General features: G+C 37.7%; 1 protein-coding gene across 4 annotated transcripts in view; it reads left to right on the top strand.

Moving 5' to 3' along the window:
• Positions 1–21808, top strand: part of ST8SIA1 (ST8 alpha-N-acetyl-neuraminide alpha-2,8-sialyltransferase 1) — a 147911-nt gene extending 126103 nt beyond the window's left edge. Inside the window, exons 5-6 of one of the 4 annotated variants that reach the window (XM_014542331.1) lie at positions 13258–13510; positions 21254–21808. In XM_014542331.1, coding sequence (XP_014397817.1) covers positions 13258–13510; positions 21254–21349 — 349 coding nt within the window. In that variant the 3' untranslated portion in view covers positions 21350–21808. Of the gene's footprint in view, positions 1–13257; positions 15645–18970; positions 20103–21253 lie in introns of those variants that run through there. The other 3 variants (XM_014542332.1, XM_014542330.1, XM_005869560.2) reach the window with 3 other exon arrangements.
• The last annotated feature ends 2255 nt before the right edge of the window (positions 21809–24063 follow it).

A 24063-nucleotide genomic window follows, 5' to 3' on the forward strand; every position in this document is an offset into this window, starting at 1 on the left:
GGAGTAAATTCTCACTTTCTCTGATGTTTTGTTCTATTCAGATACTCAAGAGATTGGACAGTACACACCCACAGTTGGGAGGGCCATCTCTTTTACCCAGTTCACCATACAATGCTAATTTCATCTGGAAATGCTCTCATAGACACCCCAGAAATACTATTAACCAAACATCAAGGCACCCTGTGACTTAGTCAAGTTGGCACAAAAAATTAACCATCATAACTACATAGAATCTTAAGTTAATCTATACTAATAAAAGAGTAATATGCTAATTAGACCAGGTCGACCAGACATCTTCCAGATGTCCGACTTCCTTATGGACAAACCACGGTGGCGGCGGCTGAGGCAGAGGCAGTTAGGGGCAATCAGGCCGGCAGGGGAGCAAGCAGTTAGGGGGCGGCCAGGCTGGCAGGTGGGCAGTTAGGGGGTGGCCAGGCCAGCAGGGGGGCAGTTAGGGGGCGATCAGGCTGGGAAGCAGAGGCAGTTAGGGGTGATCAGGCAGGCAGGTAGAGTGATTAGGGGCAATCAGGCAGGCAGGCAGGGGGGCAGTTAGGGGGCGACCAGGTCGGCAGGGGGGCAATTAGAGGGTGATCAAGCCGTCAGGGGACCAGTTAGGAGGCGATCAGGCCGGCAAGCAGAGGCAGTTAGGGGCAACCAGGCAGGTAGGCCGGCACGCGAGTGGCTAGGAGCCAGTGGTCCCAGATTGTGAGAGGAATGTCCAGCTGCCGGTTTAGGCCCCATCCCGGCAGTTGGACATCCCCTGAGGGCTCCTGGATTGGAGAGGGTGCAGGCCAGGCTGAGGGACTCCTCCCCCCCCCCCCCCCTCGTACGAATTTTGTGCACTGGGCCTCTAGTATTAATATATAAAGAAACCAATTTTATTTATTAATCATAATTATAAATCAATGAGTAAAATATTGCTTGTAAATAAAAATGAAACCCGGAAATGCAGTATGTATATGGTCTTTTCAAAGTTAACTAGCGATATTATATACTTTATGTTCTCATAGAATGCTGCTTTTAATTAAAATTCCATTGGTAGTTTGGAGTGAATAATTTTTATTGTTTAGCAACTATGACAAAATCCACTCATTTTTCAGTGTCTTTTCTCTTCGTTAGATATTAGAGATTTTCTTTTTGGAAAATTAGCAATTTTCTAATTTAAATCATTTCCTGGAATAGAACTATCTAAGTAGAGTGAACATTTTTTTCCCTATTATTCTTCCTTGTGAGGCAGCTTTTATTGCTAAACAGCTGTCTGGACATGCTTTCCAACTTAGCATATGACCCAGCATGTGACTCTCCTCAGATATTCTGGGGGATGACTTAACTGCCCCACCTTATTACAAGACACCCCTGCAAGGTGATGCCAAAAGGTGTAGACTAACATGTGAAAATAAAAATAACCCAGTAACAGATATAAATAAACTCTTTTCCTTAATTCATCCTTCATATATATTTGGTCTCTTATCCTAATACATAATGATTATAGGGCATGCTTTTAAGAAGGTTCCAATATATGCACTGTTCTGTTTTTTGTTTGTTTGTTTACTTTTCCATTTTTGAATAGTGAGCAAAGAATGATGTTATTAACCCTATTTTAGAGAGATAGGAGAATGACTGCTGTGTATATGTAACATAAAATGTGTTACTCAAAATACTTCTTACTATAGACAGACAGTGACGCAAGACAGATAGAAATGGCAGAAATTGCCACGTGCCTTGCATCTAATATAGGTGTAAGTAGGGAATATGGTTTACTTTAAAAGCTGATGTAATCTACTTGGATCACAACCTGAAATGGAAATAGATGCTCTGTTTTCAACAACTGCAATATAATTAACTCTTGGGCTCTGTTTTTACCTAGCCACAGAATCAACTGCTTTGCAGTCTCCTCAGGTTTGTTAGGGGCTGTTTGCAGTTCATGACTTGGGAGCATTGAAGGTCAAATGAAATGAATATATGATTAGTCCTTGAAGTTGAAGAGAACAAGCGAAACACACCTCACCTCCTTCTTTGTTTTTTTCTTCACTTTGCTGTTTCCCTCTCCATCTTTGTTCAGTGTGACAGAAAATAATGGGATCAGTGATTGGGAGGGAAGGGATTTTTGTTCCTTTTCTCTCTTTGTATCTCAGTCTCTGTATCACACAAGCTTCTGATTGCCTGATTTTGTCTTTCCTTTTTTTTTTTCATTTTAAATTAACATTCTCTTCCTTTTGTCCCTTTGTTTTCTATTGCCATGTTCTCTCTTTTCCTTTCCTTTTCCATCTGTCCCCACTCCTCCTCTTCTTTTTCCCAGATGATGGGATAAATTGGAGAGTTAGGGCAGTGATGGTGTGATGAGCAGGTTGGGTGTCTGAAAGGACAAGCAGCTCAGGTGGAGTCCATCGCATTTTAAGTTAACATTCTCTTCCTTTTGTCCCTTTGTTTTCTATTGCCATGTTCTCTCTTTTCCTTTCCTTTTCCATCTGTCCCCACTCCTCCTCTTCTTTTTCCCAGATGATGGGATAAATTGGAGAGTTAGGGCAGTGATGGTGTGATGAGCAGGTTGGGTGTCTGAAAGGACAAGCAGCTCAGGTGGAGTCCATCTTGGTTCTGGGAGGTACATTAAATATGGCTGAAGGGATTTCCCAGGAGTAGGCTTGAGATGGTATCTCCAGTATGTGATATAGTCTGCATGGGATGTTTTGGGAACCATGACATTTCCACACTTCCAGTAGAAGATACAAAATCACTAAAAGTACCAGTGGAGAAGAAGGGGCCCACGGTTGGGAAAAGCAGCCATGAATTACTGGGACAAGAGAGGGGGCCACTGACTTCAGTAGTGGTAGCCAACTTGGTGTCCAGAAGAACCAGAGGTACCAGTCACAGTTCACAGTGCTGGATCCGAAGGACAAGACAAGATCAACCACATTAGAGACAACCTAAGGATCCACCATTTCTAGGAGGAGCCAGAGGTGAGGAGGAGGAGGAGGAGAGATCTCCTGACGGGAAAACCAGCTCTGGCAGGGTTTTCATTTTAAGTAGATGTGCTATTTACCCCAAAGACTGTTTTACTTCAAAGATACTGAATTACTTTTAATTGACAAATTTAAGGTTTTTTCATGCCATTAGCAAGAATGGGAGCACCAGAATAAGATGAAGGCACTGTAAGGCAGAAAAAATAGTAGCCTTTCAAACAGGAGTTGTGTATAAATTTCAGTCCTGCTACAAGGGGTGTGTGTGTGTGTGTGTGTGTGTGTGTGTGTGTATGTGTGTGTGTGTGTGTGTAAGATAGAAATCAGTATGTTAATAGAGGTCAATGATGAATGGTAGAATGGGGAGATTATTGATTTATTTTTCCTTTTCTCTCTCATATTTAATATATATATATGGAACTACTATATGCCAAACATACTTCTTTGTGCTTATCTTTATGTTTCAGTTGCTCCATATTTGTACAAGTACAATTTTTTTGCTTTTGTAAAGAGAAGATTATAATTCAGTGTTATTTAAAAATTATCCAATTCCCTCATTGTGGTATTTGAATGAATCATACCCCACCATGTGAGTTATAAACCAGACCTTGGAGTTGACCTTCTGTTCTTGAGTATATTCTTTTGAGGTGGGTTAGTTGTAAATTCAAGGTTTTCAGGAATCATTTTGTAGAACTTTTATAGAGCTTAATTCTCATGCAGACCTTTTCAATCACAATTTGCGACCTATCATGTTGTGATTATGTACAAACCAGCATTCTGTCTTGATCTTCAGAAGCAGAGCACATTTGCCAGTTAGCATGATACCCTTGTACTCAAATGGTCACACCCAAAATGGGTTAGGAGCTTCATGTGAAAGTCAAGTCTAGTAGTTGATTCTGTTTTTGCGATAGTGATCTCTCTGTACCACACCAAATACAAGGGGTTTCCTTGCAGGTAGATCATGGAAACCCTGATATGTCGTGGCAGCCTGCAAAAGTAGCCTTTGCAAGGTACAGGTGGCACATACTAGTGAGATGGTCCCATCTGCTTTCTCATGGGTATCAAATGCATCCTCTGATGGCTTTTGGGATTTGTAAGTGATTAGTTAATGATGATTTCCTTTTTTAAAAAACTCTCATCTAGAAGTCTCCCCAAATTAGTTATATCTTTTGGCTTGCAATAGCCAGCATTCAACCTGCCAAGCCACCCAGCCAAAGGCAGCATGAATGGAATATTAGGTCCTCTTTTGTTTCTCAGATTTAGTCAGTGGGCTGCACCATGAGGTCACGTGTCCTCACATTCCACTCTCTCCTGGATCTTAAGTGCAGCTGGCCTCCCCTCTCACTCCCCAGATACCAAGGGGAGAAGGATCCCTGCCTTCACATCCTTCCTAGATTTTCAGTTTGAGTTGAGTTTGTGTCACAATAGAGAAATTCAAGTTACTTTCTAACTTTTCAGTTGAGAAATAAAGAGAGACTCTAACCCTAGGAATATAATAAATTTAAAACACTACATGATTTAGATTTATAACAAAGATTTTACCAGCACATTTTTAAAATGAGTTATAATTGAATAATGGAATATGTAATTAAATAAACGATACCTAGAATGAATGTGCAGTATATTAAAACTGTTCATGCAAATAGTTTCATTAATTGCTTTAAATTACATTTAGGAGGGCATAGATCAATTCTTTGTGACAAAATGGATGGTGCATTTTATAATATTTTGGAGAGATCTCATTGTTTTCTAAAACTTTGCTTATATTTAGCTTTTTTTATTATAGAAAAGAGATTCTTTGATATTCTCTTTCTGCTTTAAATAAGTCTCTGATAAACTACATGAAATTGTCTGTTTTCTCTGACCCCGCTACACTTACTCTTTTCTTGTCGTTTCTGTTTACTGATAGCTTGGAATAACAGTCACATATTAAAAATTTTCAACAAAACAATGAAAAATGAGCATACAATTATACTCACCTCAGTATTCTAGTAATGTATACATGAACACATGCCAGCTATATCCTGCCTAGAAAGTATTTTTTAAATTGTTTATTTATAACTGGCATCCTTGGAGATAATGTTTATTTCTGTAGAATTCTTTAAGAATTTATTTCTCATCACTTGTTTTTTCACAGAGGAGAGGAGTGGTGATGATGATGATGGTGATGAAGATGATGATGGTGAAGTTTTAGATGAAAGCCAAAAATTATAAGACTTCTTATGTGCCAAGCACTGTTCTAAGTGCAGCAGCACACATATGAAGTCATTCAGTGCTTACAGCAACTCTATAAGTAGGTGCTCTTAATACCTCCATTTTTTTCAGATGAGAAAATTGGGCATAAAGAGATGAAGTAACTTGCTGAAGGTTGTAGTTTGCCTGTGGAAGAGGCTGAACTTGCAGTCTTCTCAAAGTACCTTCTCTATTATTAGAAGCCATATTTTGAGACCATCATCTATATTAGAAAATTTTGTAAAATACTATGTGGCAAAATCAATGGGCTTCCAATATGCAATCCGTTTTTTAAAATACAAGGTGATTGCTTTGTGTCAACATTGACATAATATTTTTTACTTAAAGGTTGAAATTCACAGATTAGAATATTCCTCACTTAATTTTATGTCTCAAAAGGAATTAATATATGATTTTAAAGTTTAGTATACCTTAAGTTCATATTGAAATTTAGGGAAATAAGAATAATTGCTATTTTGAGAATTACAAAAGTGAGAAACCATAAAAGAACACCTATGAGAAAAACAAGCATAACTTCATTTGTCCTGGAAAAAAATAAAATTAAAAACGATTATATGATTCTTGGATGTTTGTCAAAAATTACCTTATTCTGTTTATAAGAAAATGAACTGGTATCTAGTGAGAGATTTATATTTCAGAGTGCTATTCAGTTTCTAATTACCCATTTTCTGGTTAAAGGCAAGGAAATAGTTTGCATAAAAACCATGGAAAGAAAATGTTGCTTTACAAACAAGAAGGCAACCAAAAGTATCTCATAGTATCTTATTATTCCTAAAAAATCATTTTATGTTTTTTTTCCTGTGGCATATTTTGAAATGAAACGAATGAAATGCATTTTATGAAAAATTACAACGATGCTTAGACATTTACTCATTCCTTTATGCATTTGTTCATTCCACAGGGAATGTCTACACTATATCAGGTATAGTGTTACACTTAGGGAACACAAAGATAAAGGACATTAGCTTTTTCTGAAGGAACTCAGCAAATGAGCCATAAAAATTAAAGAGATAATTATATTAAGTTCAGATTTATCCATCTCTGAAAGGATTGTCTTAAATTTTTATCCTCTTAGAAGCATCCCAGTTCAGTTTGGAATGCCCATCCTATAAATATTTTAAAAGTTTGCATTCTTTTTTTTCCCAAATATATTTTATTGTTGTTTTTTTTTTTTTACAGAGAGGAAGGGGAAGGAATAGAGAGTTAGAAACATCGATGAGAGAGAAATATTGATCAGCTGCCTCCTGCACACCTCCCACTGGGGATGTGTCCGCAACCAAGGTACATACCCTTGACCAGAATCGAACCTGGGACCCTTCAGTCCACAGGCCAATGCTGTATCCACTGAGCCAAACTGCTTAGGGCAAAGTTTGCATTCTTAGGACGTATTTTAACATGTACTGTGTATGAATGGAATAGTTTGGTATGATGTGTTTTTTGCAGTCTGGTAAAATATTCTCCTGTGGAAGAGATACTCCCACAGGATAAGAAGGTACAGAGGAGGAAAGATTTGTGAATCAAGACAAAATTAACGTTCATTGACAAAGGAAAAGGAAGCAACAGCTGTGTAAACAAACAGCTGTGCAAAGACAGAAAAATAACAGTGAGCAGCCATGAACATGGCAAATGGTCTAAAATATGAGAAAAGCAAGTAAATAATAGGAGGAAATGAGTTAAGCCACTGGAAATTACTGACAGTTTTGAACAGGAAGTAAATAATAAGGGAAGTGTTCAAATAAGATTTCTTGTAGAGAAAAATTAGAAAAATATTTTATGTAGATGTGAACTTTAAAAATGAAATATGCTTAAGAGATGAATTAACTTGCACATTTATGAATCTTTTGTAAATGTGCTTTATATGATACAAACAACAATATAATAATATTAAAAAATTAAGCCCTACACAGTTTGGCTCAGTTGGCCTGTGGACTGAAGGGTCCTGGGTTCAATTCCAGTCAAGGGCATATGCCTGGTTGTGGGCTCGATCCCTAGTAGGGGGTGTGCAGGAAGCAGCCAACCAATGATTCTCTCCCATCATTGATGTTTCTAGCTCTCCCTCTCCCTTCCTCTGTGAAGTCAATAAAAATATATTTTTTTAAATGTAAAAGAATAAAATTACAACATAGTCCTAAGTTATTGTGTTGAAAAGAGTAAACTTGAAACTCACAATTATTTTGCTTTGCATTTATGTGACTACTAAGGTGCCTGACTTTTCAAAGGGAAATATTTAATAACACAAGTAACTCATAAATGTATTCACCTTCTAAAAAATGAAAGCATTCCAGATGAAGCTAAAGTTTCCCTTGACCAATTAGCCAAAGAACATAAATGCATAATCCATGGACACAGACAACATGGTAATGGTCTGAGGGAAGGCAGGGTCAGGGCTGGGTGGATGGGGGCAAAGTGGGGGAAATGGGGACATCTGTAATAGTGTCAACAATAAAAATAAAGACAAATAAATAAATAAAGCTTCCCTTGACCCTTTACCCCTCCCCCATACTTACTACTCTCCCCATAGGTAGTCATTATTTTTAGCTTAATATGAATCCTAACCTTTCCCCATGTATTTACACATGTATGTGTTACTATAGAAAATATATATCTTTATCTGGTATGATAATCCACTATAAAAATTGCAGTAGTCATTATGGAATTTCTTTGTTTTTCATATAACATCTTGTTTTGGAAATATTTCCATTTCAATACAAATAGATCTGTGTTATTAAGAGAACTGCTTTGTATCCATAGTCTGGATACAGCTGTTTTGCTATTCCCTTCATGATAGACTTCTAGGTTGTTTCTGATTTTCTGCGTACTTCAGCAAACATTCATGCATCTTGTCTTAGTGCCATGTGCCCAGCGCCCTGCCTGGAGCTGTGGATTTAGCAGTAAACAAAACAAAGTTCTCCTTGTGGACATTCAAGAAGACACAAACAATAAACAAAGACATGCACATATAATAAAATGTCATGTAGTGATAGGTATATGAAGGACTGCAACGAAGGTGAGAGATGAGGTCAGAAAAGGCTTCTCTGAGGGCTTCCATTTGAGTCAAGACCTACGAGAAGTGAGGGAGGTTGCTCTGTAAATAGCAAGGGTACCAGCTGAGAAATGAAAGTGCTGGGTCAGGAGGTGTGTATATTGAAAGTGCCAAATCACCTTCTGAACTATCTGTGACAATTCATACTCCTATTTGAAGCATGCAAGTACCCATTTCTCACATTTTTTTAATAATTATTAACATGCTTCTTAATTTTTACCAATTTTGTTTGTGGAAAACTGTTCTTTTGCTGTAGTTTTAATTGGTATAAATTTCATGCTTGTGATTGTGCATATTTTATTTTAATTTATTTATTAATTAATTTATTTTTTTCCAGTGTCAACTTTTTAAAAAATCTTTATTGTTGAAAGTATTACACAGGTCCTCCCCTTTCCCCCATAAACCTCTTCCAGCCCACTCCCATCCTCCCTACCCCTCAGGCACTCACCACCCCATTGTCTGTATCCAGGGGTTATGTATATACACATACAAGTTCATTGGTTGATCTCTTTCCACCCACACCTCCCCTGCCTTCTGTCTGAGATTCAACAGTCTGTTTGTGCATATTTTAATATGTATATTGGCCCTTTGAATTTGCTCATCTCCGACTTGGCAGTTCTAAATTTATGATATATCTTTAATTTATTATATATTTCTAAAGTGTGATTGCTATTTTGTAAAAAGCTATGATGTGGTTTTTCTTTAAGACTATGTTTTTAGAGCACTTTTAGGTTTGCAGCAAAATTGAGAGAAGAAAGTACAAAGATTTCCCATATACCTGATATCCACACACGCCCAGCTTCTGCCATTATCAGCCTCCACACCAGAGTGGTACATTTGTTATAATTGATGAACCTACATCAACACATTATAATCACCCGAAGTCCCTAGTTTACATTATGGCTCACTCTTGGTGGTATACATATTGTTGGTTTGGACAAGTGTATAATGACATATTTCCATTGTTATAGTATCATGTAGTTAGTATCTTTTCACTGCCATAAAACCCCTCTGTGCTCCGCCTATTCATTTCATTCTTCCCTTCCAACCCTGGGCAACTACTGATTTTTATACTGTCTCCATAGTTTTGCCTTTTCCAGAATGTCATTAAGTTGGAATCATGCAGTATGTGGCCTTTTCAGATTGACTTCTTTAACTTAGTAATATGCATTTAATGTTCCTCCCTGTCTTGTCATGGCTTGATAGGTCATTTCTTTTTAGTGCTGAGCTATCCATTGTATGGATTTAATAGTTTTTCTATCCATTCACCTACTGAAGGACATCTGGGTTGCTCCAAGTTTTGGCAATTATGAATATGCTTGTACAGGTTTCTGTGTGGATATACAATTTCAACGCCTTTGGGTAAATACCAAGAATTGTGATTGCTAGATTGTATGGTAAAGTCTAATTTTGTAAGAAACCATCAAACTGTCTTTCAAAGTGGCTGTACCATTTTGCATTTCCATCAACAATGAATGATGAGCCCTGGCTGGTTTTGCTCAGTGGATAGAGTGTCGGCCTGTGGACTGAAGGGTCCCGTGTTCGATTCTGGTCAGAGCACATGTCCAGGTTGTGGCTCAATCCCCAGTAGGGGGGTGTGCAGGAAGCAGCCAATCAATGATTCTCTCTCATCGTTGATGTTTCTATCTCTCTCTCCCTCTCCCTACCTCTCTGAAATCAATAAAAATATATTTAGAAAAAAGAAAAAAACAATGAATGATGAGCAACAAGGGATTTATGTATGCAAAAAAAATGGAAAGGTGCACATACAGGGATGACTGGAGCATAGGGTGAGGGCATGAAGAGTAGCTGAGTTATGAGGCTGGAGAGATAAGCTGGACACCACTCTTTTATAATTCTGATTTAATTTTATAATAATTTGGTAAAATTCAAAACCATTTCTGTTAAACTCTTGATTAGGATAACATTAAATATAATAAGTATGCCATAAATAGTTATTAAATTGCATTAAATTGAGTTAAATAATGCCATTTATTGAAGAATGGAGTAGATAAAAGTAATACAATACAATATACAGTATGGGCTGGTTTTTAAACAGTGTTAATAAAATTAAGATATAGTAAATCCAAGATGTGTGTTCCTTTTCAAAGTTAAAACTCAAGAAAGGAAGACTACCCTCTTTAAGAATAATCAGTCAGCTTTAAGACAGGGAACAGAAAATCAATTGCCCTGATTGTATTGAAGCTGTCTATAATTCACCTTAGTATGTGGTCCACTACAAAAATAGGGAAAGTTCCATCAGCCAGCAGAGCCCTGTGGAATAGGAGTCATTTGGCGCAGCAATAAGGAAGGAATTGTTTAAGGAAACAAAAGGGAACAACTGGAAGTATACTAACTGCTCTAGAATGTTGCTGGTGGAATGAGACCTAGAATGTAGCTCTGAGAACAGAATGGACATCGGAAGAATTTTCTCTTATTAAGGTCCAACAGTGTTTGAAAGGCAGAAGGGGATAATTCAGTACAGGTGGAGAAGTTGGATGTATTAAAGAGGGGAAACCCACTTTGAAATTTAGAAAATGTGAAATAGTTTGTTCCATGACACAGTGGGGAAGAGGGACCACTTCTTCCTCTTAGAATTGCAACAAGGATATCATCCTATATAATAAAAGGCTAATATGCAAATTGACCAAACTGCAGAACAACCGGTCGCTATGATGCGCACTGACCACCAGGGGGCAGATGCTCAATGCAGGAGCTGCCCCTTGGTGGTCAGTGCACTCCCACACAGAGGAGCGCCAGTCGGCCAGAAGCCAGGCTCACGGTTGGCGAGCGCAGCGTCAGTGTCAGGAGCCTCTCCCACCTCTGCAGCAGCACTAAGGATGTCTGACTGATGGTTGCAGGACTGCGAGAGGGTGCAGACCAGCCTGAGGGACCCCCCGAGTGCACGAATTTTGTGCACCAGGTCTCTAGTTGAAGATATAAAGAAAGAGGTGTTGAAGGATAGATGCAGAGAGCTAGACAAATTACGTTAATGGCTTTGATCTTCTAAATAAGCATATCCCCTGGACACTTATATCACAATCAATGGGGAGTGCTGGATAAAAATTCATCTCCCTGGAAAACGCTCATCAGAAAGTGATATCACATCATTCCAGCTATAGTTTGAGAACCACTGTTCAAACAAAGAAGAAAACTATCTGCAGTGTGTGTCTACATTATTGAGAAAGAATTACTGTTTAGGAGGAGAGATAGGGATGGGCAATTAAGAAGATGAAAGATTGCCTGGGAAGTGTGGCTCAATGGTTGAGCATCGACCAATGAACCAGGAAGGTCACAGTTCGATTACTGGTCAAGCGCATGCCCCAGTTGCAGGTTCTATCCCCAGTAGGGGGAGTGCAGGAGGCAACCAATCAATAATTCTCTCTGATCATTGATGTTTCTATCTCTCCTCTCCCTTCCTCTCTTAAATCAATAAAAAAATTTTTTTAAAAAGATGAAAAATTTAAAATTTTCTAAGCAGAGCCTATTTGGAAGTTGGGAAGTGGGAATTTCTGCTGGAGAAGTAGCTCAGCTCCAAAATATGGTTCAATGTGCTTCCATGGCTTCTTCTATGGTAAAGTGATTCCACCTAAAAATGCTGTGATCACTTCTCTATTTGTCAGAGCTCAGGAAATATTGCTACAGCAGGCTGCTGAAGTGAAGTCCAAACAAATTAGAGATGCTGAATCAAGGCCATGAAGAAAACTTGAGCAATTTCCCTTCCTTTGGACTTGAGAAACACACCTTTCATGGAAGGCAAGGTTAATAACACTGGTTGCTGCATAAAATCTTGTGGATTTGAGTATTCAGAATTTTGGTTTCACATATTTATGATGAGCCCTGCCAGAATGTCAGGCCAGACTCCTGCTAGTTGTAGCTCAGCTCCATTCTCAGATGCTGCTGCTCCTTCTTCACATAACCTGAGATGGGCGGCTCCCCTTCCTGTGAAAGAAAACAAAGGTTGCAAGGCCCAAGCCTATTTTATTGTCTTTTTCTCTTTGTTTTCACTTGAGCTACTCCAGCAACTTCTTAATTGGTCTTTAGTTCACCAGCCTCCTCCTTCTTCAGAACATCTTCTGAACTGCCAGAGTTAACTTTCTTGACATAGACTGACCACTAAACAGATGGTGAAATATTTGTAACCCAAATGGTAAATCCTATAAGTACTTACTGCTGTGAAGACTCCCCATCACCACAGAGTGAAGTCCAAACAAATTAGAGATGCCCAAGTTTTTTGCCACATGCCTCACCTATCACCACAACCTCCATCATTCCAGCCTTGCTTGTTACAGGAACACTGAATCCTCATCATTGTTTTAGTACACTGTATACCCTTCTCAGTGACCAAAGTGTCCCCCAAATTGGGTAATTGAATTTTTAATTCTCCAATGTCTGACACATAGGATGTGTACCATAAATTTTAGGTGAACATAGTTGAACTTTCACTTCATATAATCTAAAGTGAAAGAACATAGGAAAGAAGTGTTCTTTGGTGCAAGCAACATGGGCAACTCTTAGCATCATTTTATAACAAGTCTTTTATTCTATGTAATATTATAGTTATAAGATAGCATTGATTAATCTGAATACTTGTAGAATCATAGAATTTCAAAGTGAAGGAGTATTTTAGAAGGCTTTCCTTTGATTTGCAGATGAGGAATCAGTCCTGTGCTTATGTCAGACCACACAAATAGCTTTTATCAAAATCCTATTCAATAACCAAAACTTTTTGAATTCATGGGTATTAAACCATCCTTACATTCCAGGCAAATAAAATGTGGAAGAGGACAAAATGTGCAATGCACTTTAGTTAAGAGGAAATCTCATTAAGGACTCTTAACCTGAGTCTAGGTTGCTGAGGTGGGGGAAAGCCAAGCTACATGATGAGAGAGAATTGGAAGTTCAAGGATGTATGAGCTATCAAGTCCATCAGAAGAACAACAGAGTGGGTGTTGATGAATTTCTTTTCTCCCGGGTAATTGAGCCTCTTTTTCTCTTTAATAGGTTTCAGAACCTGCTGTGGTCCAGAAAGACATTTGTGGACAACATGAAAATTTATAACCACAGCTACATCTATATGCCTGCTTTTTCTATGAAGACAGGAACAGAGCCATCCCTCCGGGTTTATTATACACTGTCAGATGTCAGTGCCAATCAAACAGTGCTCTTTGCTAATCCCAACTTTCTGCGTAGCATTGGAAAGTTCTGGAAAAGTAGAGGAATTCATGCCAAACGCCTGTCCACAGGACTCTTTCTGGTGAGCGCAGCCCTGGGCCTCTGTGAGGAAGTGGCCATCTATGGCTTCTGGCCTTTCTCTGTGAATATGCATGAGCAGCCCATCAGCCACCACTACTATGATAATGTCTTGCCCTTTTCTGGCTTTCATGCCATGCCGGAGGAATTTCTCCAACTCTGGTACCTTCATAAAATTGGCGCACTGAGAATGCAGCTGGACCCATGTGAGGATACCTCACTCCAGCCTACTTCCTAGGGACAGTGGAAAAAGGAAGAACTAAGCCAGGGTATTTTTGCTAGGTTTTCTACAGGACTGCAAAAGGAAGTGGTGCAGTTATTTCATGGATTTGCCTGGGCCACTTGCAAACAGCAACCGCCATCCAAAGGAAACTCTATTTTTAATGTTGGCTTGGAGGACAAATAGGAAGATGTTTTATGAAGTATTTGATAGCACATTGTGGATTTGCAACTAGTGACATTCTGATGAAATGATTGTTGGTCAAGCACATTTACATGGTTTAAATCGAGAAGGTACAGTTCACAAATAAGGCGGAACTCTAGCTGTTGAAGTTGAAGAGTTCATCAAGGTTAATAAAGGAAATTCCAGGGCAAAGTGTTACTGATTATCAATATAAGCTGGCTTAATTAAAAAAAATTACTTATGAAGACTGAAATTCGAACTATAGATTTTTAAAAAATTATTATTTATTTTTGTCCTATTTAGGGGAAGTGAATAGGTAATGGGGTAGATTTTTTAAAAATCCCTTACTGAGTATTAAGGACACAAAACAATACAGCAGATATTGTGATTTGTTGAACCAACTGTATGTTAACTGTAGTCCCCCTCCATTTAAAAAATGTTAAATAAGAATTACTTCCTCCTCCTTTGTCAAGTCTACTTAGACAATGTGAAACATTGTTGAATTTAGCCTGTGTTGGTTCACAGTCTGAATAACATGACCATTTTTCCTCCTCCTCAGAATGTAGGGCATACATTCAATTTTAGGTCTGCATTTTGTAAGCCTGTTTGCATTATTGTTATTTTAGTGCACAAAGAGTACAAATGTGAATGCGTTATTTATTTGCAAATTATTTGCATAATTGTCTTTATAATTTAATGTTCAGAGATGAAGTAAAGCACAATGTGGTAAACTTAGTCTCTGGAAGAGAGATTGGAAGGCTCCTCCCTTTTCTATCTATCATGGTATATTCACTCTGAGATAAAGCATATGCACACACACACACACACACACACACACACACACACACACACACACAACTTAACAAAGCTCATTCCCATGAATCCACATGACTGGTATTTCAAAAATCTGTAACCAGTGTTGGAGAGTTCCAAATGTATTATGTACCTACCCACCACACCCTGATATAAGACAAACCAGCTTACTGGTTGCTGCTCATAATGCTTATACCAGCTTGCGATGCAAAACTTTACCCCCAAATGCTTACCCCAAATGAACAGAGTTGTTTTACTCATTCTGACTCTCTCCATCATATCACGAATGGACCCTGTGTTGAGTATGATCATATTAGGTAGATTCATACAAGTAAAGGGGTATGAATTAGTAGCTATCTATTCTCACAGTAGCAGATAGGACTACTTTGAAAGCCAAACTCTGACAGACTACAAGCAGCCAAATGTGTTTACATATAAGAGAAAGGTAAAGGAAGCCTTTTATTATCTTTGTTCTTTGAGATGCCTTATTCTAATAGGAGATGCTAGAAATCACTATCTTTATTTTTTTAAGTATCACCAAAATTTAGGTAAATTGTGCCAAAAAGTTGTTTTATATTTTAATGGTAGAAATTTAGTACACAATACAGATTAAGACAGGTGGCGTTTTAGGTAGGTTAATCTAAAAGTTATCAGGATAACAATGCCCTTGGGAAATATCTACATCATCGAAATAGACAATTTCTAAATAAGATTGAATATCAAGGTTATTATAGAAATCAACAGTTGAAATGTGAGTGGTTGATAAAACACAGATTATACTGATACTTAGAAAGTTAAGAATTTTAGAGTATTGATTCTGTGCAGAACTGATTGGCTATTTTGATGCAATATGGCAGGAAATATGTAGTAAGGATGTACTATTGAGTGAGCTGTGTTAAATGTGCTCTATACATGCAATCCTGAATATATTTCCTCTTTTGAGCTATTGTTATTTTTTAATAATTACCTTAGAAAAGAATACATTGTAACCTATACACTTACTCAGAAATATAAAAGGGCTAAAAAAAACCCACATACAAATGTTAATAAAATATGTCATTCAGATTAGTGTTTAATTGTTAAAATGTAATTAATGAGCTCCATAAAGCCAGAGAATCACAGTTCCATTGAAAGTACTATCTGGAAATGTTTCATCTTGTTATGATTCCTGAGATAGATTTGTGCAATAGGTTTGTACAAATCTATTTTTGTTTCATTATAAATTTGTGGTTTCTGAAAGGCAAGACCGATCCCAAACTCATAATGTTTACTTGGACCATTGCTTCTCAAATGGGGTGATTCTCCTCCTCCATCTGGTGACATTTGGCAATGTCTGGAGGCATTTTTGATTGTCATGATTTGGAGAGTGCTACTGGCATCTAGTGGGTAGAGGCCAGGGATCCTGCTAAACACTCACAATGCACAGGTCAGATTCCCCACCAGAAAGAATCATGCAGTCTAAAATGTCAATAGTGCCAAGGTTGAGAAGCCCTAGATTAGACCAAAATATTTTGATGGTTCCATAGTGTTTTCACTTAGGGATACATACACATGCTCATGTCATTGAAAGTGTGATGACAAGTTAATGAGAATATTTTCTTAGGGTAGATTAAAGTTTGGCATTACTTTAGAGGTATGCCATACATATTTCTGTGGTTAGTTAGATGTATCTAAACCTAAGCTTGTGAGTATATGTGCTTATGTGTGTGTGTGTGCATGTGTGTGTAGAATAAACTTGTGCATCTATCCTTTTAAAATACACGTGTTCCTAAGTAAGGATGTCTCTAGAATTATCTTACAGAATACTCTAGAATTCTCTATTACTATTAAGAAACTGAATTCTAAACTCTCATTATTTTGTTTTTCTGAAATTGAGGACTTGAAAATTGTGCCTCAAACTTTGCCAAATTTAGTCAATTACATTTTTATATTACTGGCCCTTAAGATTCATCTCAGAAGATATTCAAGTTATGGTAGACACAGTCAATAAAAAAGTACTTAATCACTTTCAATGCATCTGCCAAGAGAAGGTATTACTATGTCTAAGTTTTAAAGTTATTTAGTGAAAATTAGATGGCTCCAAGAGGGCTAAAGAAAGGGTGAAAGAACTGAAAATAAGTTCCTGATGAGTCTTTTTATTAGCTCTAATTTGAGAATTGCATTGATGCTAAGGATCATGAATGAGGATGACCTCTGTTTAATTTTTATTGCACTTCATAAAATTAAGATAGGTGAAAGATTAAGTCATTCATAGAAAGAAATAATTTTTTAATTTTAACTTTTTATTTTTATTTAATTTATTGGGGTGACATTGGTGAATAAATTTACATGTTTGAGATGTGAAATTCTATAATACATCACCTATATATTATATTTTGTATTCACCATTCCAAGTCAAGTCTCCTCCCAACATCATTTATTCCCCCCCCCCCATACCCTCTTCCACCTCCCCCTCTGATAATCACCATACTTTGTGTGTATGAGTTGGGATTAAGAAAAAAAAGCAAAATAATTTTTATATGAAAGATTTTTATATGAAGAGGACATTGGACATGACAGCTTTATATAGAGTATTTGACCAGCAGTTTATACGACACGGTGCATCTAACCTGCAACTAGCACAAGAAGTTGAAGAGTTCTTCCTGAATTTTGTTTCTGTTTAATTCACTTTTAGCTATTTTAACAAAGACAAATGATCCAAAATGATCCAGGTGATCCCGAATGGCAGATGTTCAGACAATACTCTGTGTTTGGCTTTATGATGTCTCATGCCCTTCTTTTGGCTAAAAACTTTGTTTAAGTTAAATACAAATTATACCTGAAGCAATGGACAACATGGCTTAAAATCTACTTGGGCCCTGGCGGATTTGGCTCAGTGGATAGAGCATCGGCCTGCGGACTGAAGGGTCCCAGGTTCAATTCTGGTCAGGGGCACATGCTTGGGTTTCGGGCTCGGTCCCCAGTAGGGGGCATACAGGAGGCAGCCCATCAATGATTCTCTCACATCATTGATGTTTTTATCTCTCTCTTTCTCTCCCTTCCTCTCTGAAATCAATAAAAAAAAATTTTTTTTTTAAAGCTACTTGGGCCACCTGGTGTGGCTCAGTGGTTGAGTGTTAACCCAGGAACCAAGAGGTCACGGTTTGATTCCCATTCAGGGCACATGCCTGGGTTGCGGGCTCGATTCCCAGTGTGGGGTGTGCAAGAGGCAGCCCATCAATGATGTTTCTCTCTCTCATTGATGTTTCTATCTCTCTATCCCCTTCCCTCTCTCTGAAAATTAATAAAAGCATATTTTTAAAAAAATCTACTTGGAAAATAACTGAAGAAATTCTAGAATTCTAAATTTACCAAAAATAGTTTTAATTAGTCAAAATATTTACAGGAGTATTACAGATGATTTCAAGTGGAAATGATAGCAATCACATTCCTTTTGTCAGCAATGGTGATAGTTGTATACTATGCACAGCCTCTTATTTCTGTGTGTGGAAAATTGGTGACCTGTCATTTTAATTTGTATGTTTAAAAATATGGACTTTGTGAAAATTTTTAACTGTGAAATCTTGTTAGGAGCAACCTAAGAGGAAGAAATGTCACAGCCCATTTAAACTTTCATAAAATTCTTATTGTGTTGTATGAAAACTTTCTCACCAGAACCAGGGAACATACCTGTTCTATGTTTGTAGAGTTCTAGTGATCAAAGCTATAAAGATTTTTGTGGGAACTGGGGGACAAGTATGTGGAGAAGTAAGGACTGAGAGCAAACCTGTGCTTTGTATTTCTTCATCTTCCAGTGTAGGTAGAGGTTGACTCTCCGAGTGTATGACTTCCAGTGGGAAGTCACACATCGGGGCTGGAAGCGGGTAAATCACTCCAGGAACCTTCAGTTTAGGTCAAGCTTCTAACACCGTCAACAGTAACTATAAAAATGACCAGCGGTTTTGACAACTTCAATCCACTGTGTGCTAGGCAGTGGATGAGGCAAGTGGAAAGGAGGAGACAGCCCTGCTCTCAAGCTCTCAGGATACAAAGGGTCAGAGAAGTCTCTGTGCTTGACCTTGGCTTTCAAGCACTACCTTTCTCTGTCCAATCCCGTGGCCTCACTGTGGGGAGGAGTTAGTAGTCTTGTGACTAGAGAGCTGGTGTGGAAATTTGCTGAGAAGCTTAAAATTTTACACTGTCTTATATAGGGTGTTCTTTTTTGTTGCTGTTGATTTTCCCCCCTTAAACTTGTGCTTCTAAATGTGGGTGTCTTGTGACAGAGTTCTAGTCACCCTGACCTAATTATGGCCCTGCCAGTGATTATTAAAAGTGGAGCTCCTCCCAACCCCCACTTTCAGATGGATTTTCTGAGTCCTTGAAGATAGGGACACGGTAATATTCCACCAGTTCCTACAGAGCCTTTTCTAAAGCCCTGGAGACGAACCCAGAGAAATCCTGAAGCTTAGAATGTCTGTTTATAAACTCCAAAATGTGAGGCCATATAATACTGAGGTTGAATAAGTAGAAGGAAATATATATGAATCTACAATTGCCATAACCTTTTTCCTTCCTATCTTAAGAAAATGGTTACTGTCAGCATTACCCTCAGCCTAGTCTTGTCCTTTGAATTTTTTACATGCATCTTAGAGGTGAGAGATTGAAGCAGTGCATGAATGGAAAGCTCATTCAAACACAACACAACCTCTGCTTGCCATTGCAATAGGAAAATATATGGTTATGTTTCCTTCTAAGTTTCTTCCTTCTGGTGCCTGCATTTCTGATTTATTCTATCTCTAACAAATAAGTAATAAATAACTTATTATAAATTGGCTTATAATACCTGTGAGCATTTGTGTGATAGCCAAAGCCTATAACTCTACCTTTTTTAAAGTAAAAATAAAAGACGAATTATATTTTGCTGATGCTCACTCATGTACCTACCTCCTCTGTGTTCCTATTGATCTGGACTTTGTGGTGAAATTCTTTCTGATTTTGCTTTCATTTTAAAGTTGCAGAGCTGTCTAGGAGTTTTATAGAATAATACTCCAATATATTGATCATGTCTCTTTCTGCTCTTATGTAATTAGATTTTCTCTAGATATTTGCCATTTTAAAAGCACATGCTCCACACGATACCAATAAATATCTACAAGATGTGATTTTATCCAGGGTAGAGAAATTCAGGACTCAGATATGTCTGTTTTTCTCTGCACAGTAAGAGAAATGGATACTTACAATATTAAAAATAGTTTAACCAAAATGAAAAAAAGGAAGATAAAAATCAGGGTTTTAATTGTGAAGGACCATTAGGAGGGATCTCAGAAGGTAGCTAAGCAGAGAGCACAGAGGCTTTTGTCCTTCAGTGCAGTTCCCAAAATAGAACTTTTCCAGACATTTTAAAGGAAACGTACTGTCATGCAGTTGTTGTGCCTAACAATGAAAGGTGCTGGAGGAAGCAGTGTGAGAGCCAGATTATGGGACACTTAGGAAGAAACAGAAGAGGGGGACCTCTTTACCTCCTAGGACTCACAGTCTATAGCTTCCCCACTTCCGGCCCCTCTCCAGTTGTGCTCTCCTTGGTATTTGAACCTGGACGTGCAAACACTCCCATGTTCACATTCACATTTAGATCTGTCATGATGAGGGAGCAATAGGAGGAAATTGACACCTTCAAACATGGTTGCATGGCCACCTGATGCTACGCATAGTGAGTTTAAAAGCTTTATAGTCCTCTGTTTCCCCTATTACTTTAGTAACAGGCTAAATAATGATGAACGGAAACGTAGATGGGTTTTCTCCCCTATGTTCTTGTGTACACACATGTACACACACTTTGCATTATTTATGCCCACTGAAAAGAGAAAGATGGTTGACCTGGTGGGAAGGTGGCAGAGGATACATTCACTTTTTTTGGCTTGGCTCCCACTTTCTTATCTATTTTCTTCATGTACCCAGTCACTTTAAAGGTGTAACCATGTCTGTTCCAAGTTGTATCTTTGTCATCAGCAAGAACTCTCTCGAATGTAGTGAATGTGACTTTTATATAAATGCACAATATAGTATTTAGGCCTTGGGGACCTCTGATAACAGTATGTAAATATCCTTTCTTGAAGCTATAGAACCTTCTCATCGAGAGCTATAGGCGATAGTTACAGGAGGATGCAGAGATTAAGAATGTTTTCTCCAGCGAATTCTAGCATTCTTGGAAGCAAAGAATCAATTGGCTTCTGTTTCTCATTCATTCATAAGTACCCATTCTTTGGGCTTTCTTGTTGGTAGGTTGGTGTAGATATTCCTTCATAATATACAGGATTGATAATTTGGGATGATTGATGGCCACAGGGGTACATCGGAGTCAGAGATACTAGAAGGAAGACAGAGAGAACAGACTAGGGTAGCTCCATTGCAAAGCTTGCTTAATTTTTAAAACGTCTGGAATATTCTAGAACTCTAGTTACCGTACAGCATAATTGGTCTGAAAAGCTTTGAAAAAGAAAGTTTCTCTAAGATCTCTAATTCAGTGATTGCACATTATATGTCATTCCACAGGTGTGCAAGCTTTTTTTCAAGAGCAAGTTTGCAAAGGCTAGAGGTAAGAGGCAAATAGGAAAATTCAATTCTTCTCCTTTCTCAAACAGTATATAGTCTGACTACTAGTTAATGGATGCAATTATTCTGGAAAAGGCTTTAGCTTAGAATATAAAATGAAATCACCCTTGAAGTGTACATGGAAATACTCCTTTCTAATGAAGCCACAGTCTGCTGGCAGGAGGTGTAGGGAAAATCAGTGCTCTTCATTCCTCCTTTTTCACCTAAAATAGAGCAGGTAAGAAAAAAACATTAATTGGTACTTTTTATAGTGGGACTTGAAAAGAAACACAGTACCTATCTCTGTTGGTTCTGCTTGAGTTATTTCTTTCCACAGACTCTAAATGCAATGTCATAGGAGGAGGTTTGCTGTAAAAACATGTCTTTTCCTTTGGTGTGTTCATTGTAATTATGGCTGGTAGTGAGAAGGTTCACTAGTAAGTCTCAATTTCTCTACCTCCCTTACTTGGAGAAAATTTGGAAATGTACCCTGTGAATAAAATATTTTTTAAAATACTTTGTCAAGTCTTTTTATTTCCCTGAAGTGAATGGGTAATCCTATTTCCTTTTCTATTCCTCCTTTATTTCATATCCATATCAGCTATACTGATTTTATTTTTTTCTTCTGGATGAAAACTCATGCTGCTTAGTGAGAAAATTACTTTAGAAATACAGAATTATAGATGCCATAAATAGAACATAAGAGCACTACTGGTACCTCTTACGTGGGTGAAAGAAACTATCTATTGGGCAAATTAAAATAGAAAGAATTGAACATTTATTTACTTAATAGGACATGTACGCGAGCCTACTTTTTACAGCAATAAAATGTTTCCTGTACGTAATGAGTCAATATCTGTATGTGTGTCCTAGAGATACTTTAATAAATTCCTAATAAGATTTAAAACATTTAGATTCCCCTTCTGTTCACATGGGTGACTGACAAACCCAGGTGTGCCTTCTCATCTGAATTATTTAGGTAATTGCTTCAAACTCCCATTTCCCTTGGGCTCTAGTGGCCCAATTCTGCAGAGGGAGGGACATCAGAAGAGTGACCTTGGTCCATCTTTGATCATACATTTCTCCTCAGATATTGATCAAGGTGTTTATGCAGCTCTTACTAATTCTTTGACTTTATTCTCACCTAACAGCCTTTTGGGCTACAGCTATTTTAGGAAAGGACATTCTATTACCTAATGTTAAAACTCCATTATGTTAAATCTGAGTCATTTGGGAGGGGAGGCAGAGCTCTAGTATAAATGTAGATATGCTAACCTATTCTCAGACCATATGAGGGAAACAGATTTAACTTGTTTTCAACAACTATCATTAAGTAAAAAAAAAATCTAAATATTGCTGAGTCCTGCTGTTCTGCTTTGTTTCGATTTAAGCATTCAAAAACAGATATTAAGAATCCAAAGGCATTAATTACTCAAGAATTTCTAAACCTTAAAGGAGGGTAATTACAAGTCACAGACTATATTTTTACTTGAAAACTGATTATTTTGGATACACAGTCAGATTCTTGATGATATGAAGAACTAAAGATGTAGGCTGATTGAATTGAATCTTGATCAGGAGACCATGGGATGAAGTAGAGGCTATATCTAATTACATTTAACATTTGTAATTCTAAGACATATTATCTTGTTTTGGGGATTTTGAAAATATGAGGAAATAAGCCCTTTGTTATTTCTTTCATATAGAATGAAAGTATTTCTTTCCTTCTCAAGAGTTATAGTTTACAGACATGAATTTTAAAAACCTCAATATTAGGGAATATTTTCATGATAATGCAATCAACAGTTAGATTACAAAGCAATTAAGAGTTTATTGGTCTTGCCCAGCCAGCATGGCTCAGTGGTGAACCAGGAGGTCACAATTCGATTCCCAGTCAGGGCACATGCCTGGGTTGTGGGCTCAATCCTCAGTGGAGGGTGTGCAGGAGGCAGCCAATCAATTATTCTCTCTCATCTTTGTTGTTTCTATCTTTCTCTTCCTCTTTCTTCCTCTCTGAAACCAATAAAAATATACAATATATTTTTTAAAAAGAGTTTATTGGTCTTAAGATAGACTTCAATCAAGAATATTCCAACCGTTAGTGTAGGGAAAGGGGAATAGTAAGAACGGAGTATGAGTATCTATTGGGTGGGTCCACCATAATCAACTTTCCATCAGGTGGATTGCTGATCTCCTGGAAAATGGTTTCTACTGAGGGTTTAACGTTGGCCTTGCTAATATTTGTTGGGCACTCAGCAGGGGTGGAAGCCAGATGATTGATTCCATGCAAACATACCTGCCACTTTGTATAGAAGTCTGTTGAGAAAGTGGTGGAGTGTTTAATGCCTTGAGAGGTCAAGAGTAGTTATCATGGAGCATACACAAATTTCTCACTGAAATAGGCATTTATTTTGGATTTGCCTTTCTTGTCCTCAATTCTTCTGCCAGTACCACCATCTATGCACTTACAGAATGACTTATTTGCCATATTGTGATCATATTATAACATGCAACATACTTTTGACCAAAGGACACATTTTATATCAAAAAAAAAGTATAGAAAGGACCTATGCTTATGGAATTACCAAGTATTGTTTTTTTTACCATATCCTGTAAAGCACTCATCTTCAATGGGAGTGATATTGCCTCCACAAGAAAAACAATGGTTTTAGGAGGGGGGAAAAATCTTAGATATTACAATGATACCTAAAATTTAAAAGTTTCATTTGGGGCAAGGATATGGGAATAATGAAAAAAAGGTAGGCAAATGG

The sequence above is a fragment of the Myotis brandtii genome, unplaced genomic scaffold (assembly GCF_000412655.1).
Source record: "Myotis brandtii unplaced genomic scaffold, ASM41265v1 scaffold299, whole genome shotgun sequence".
In the NCBI taxonomy this organism is placed as follows: Eukaryota; Metazoa; Chordata; class Mammalia; order Chiroptera; family Vespertilionidae; genus Myotis; species Myotis brandtii.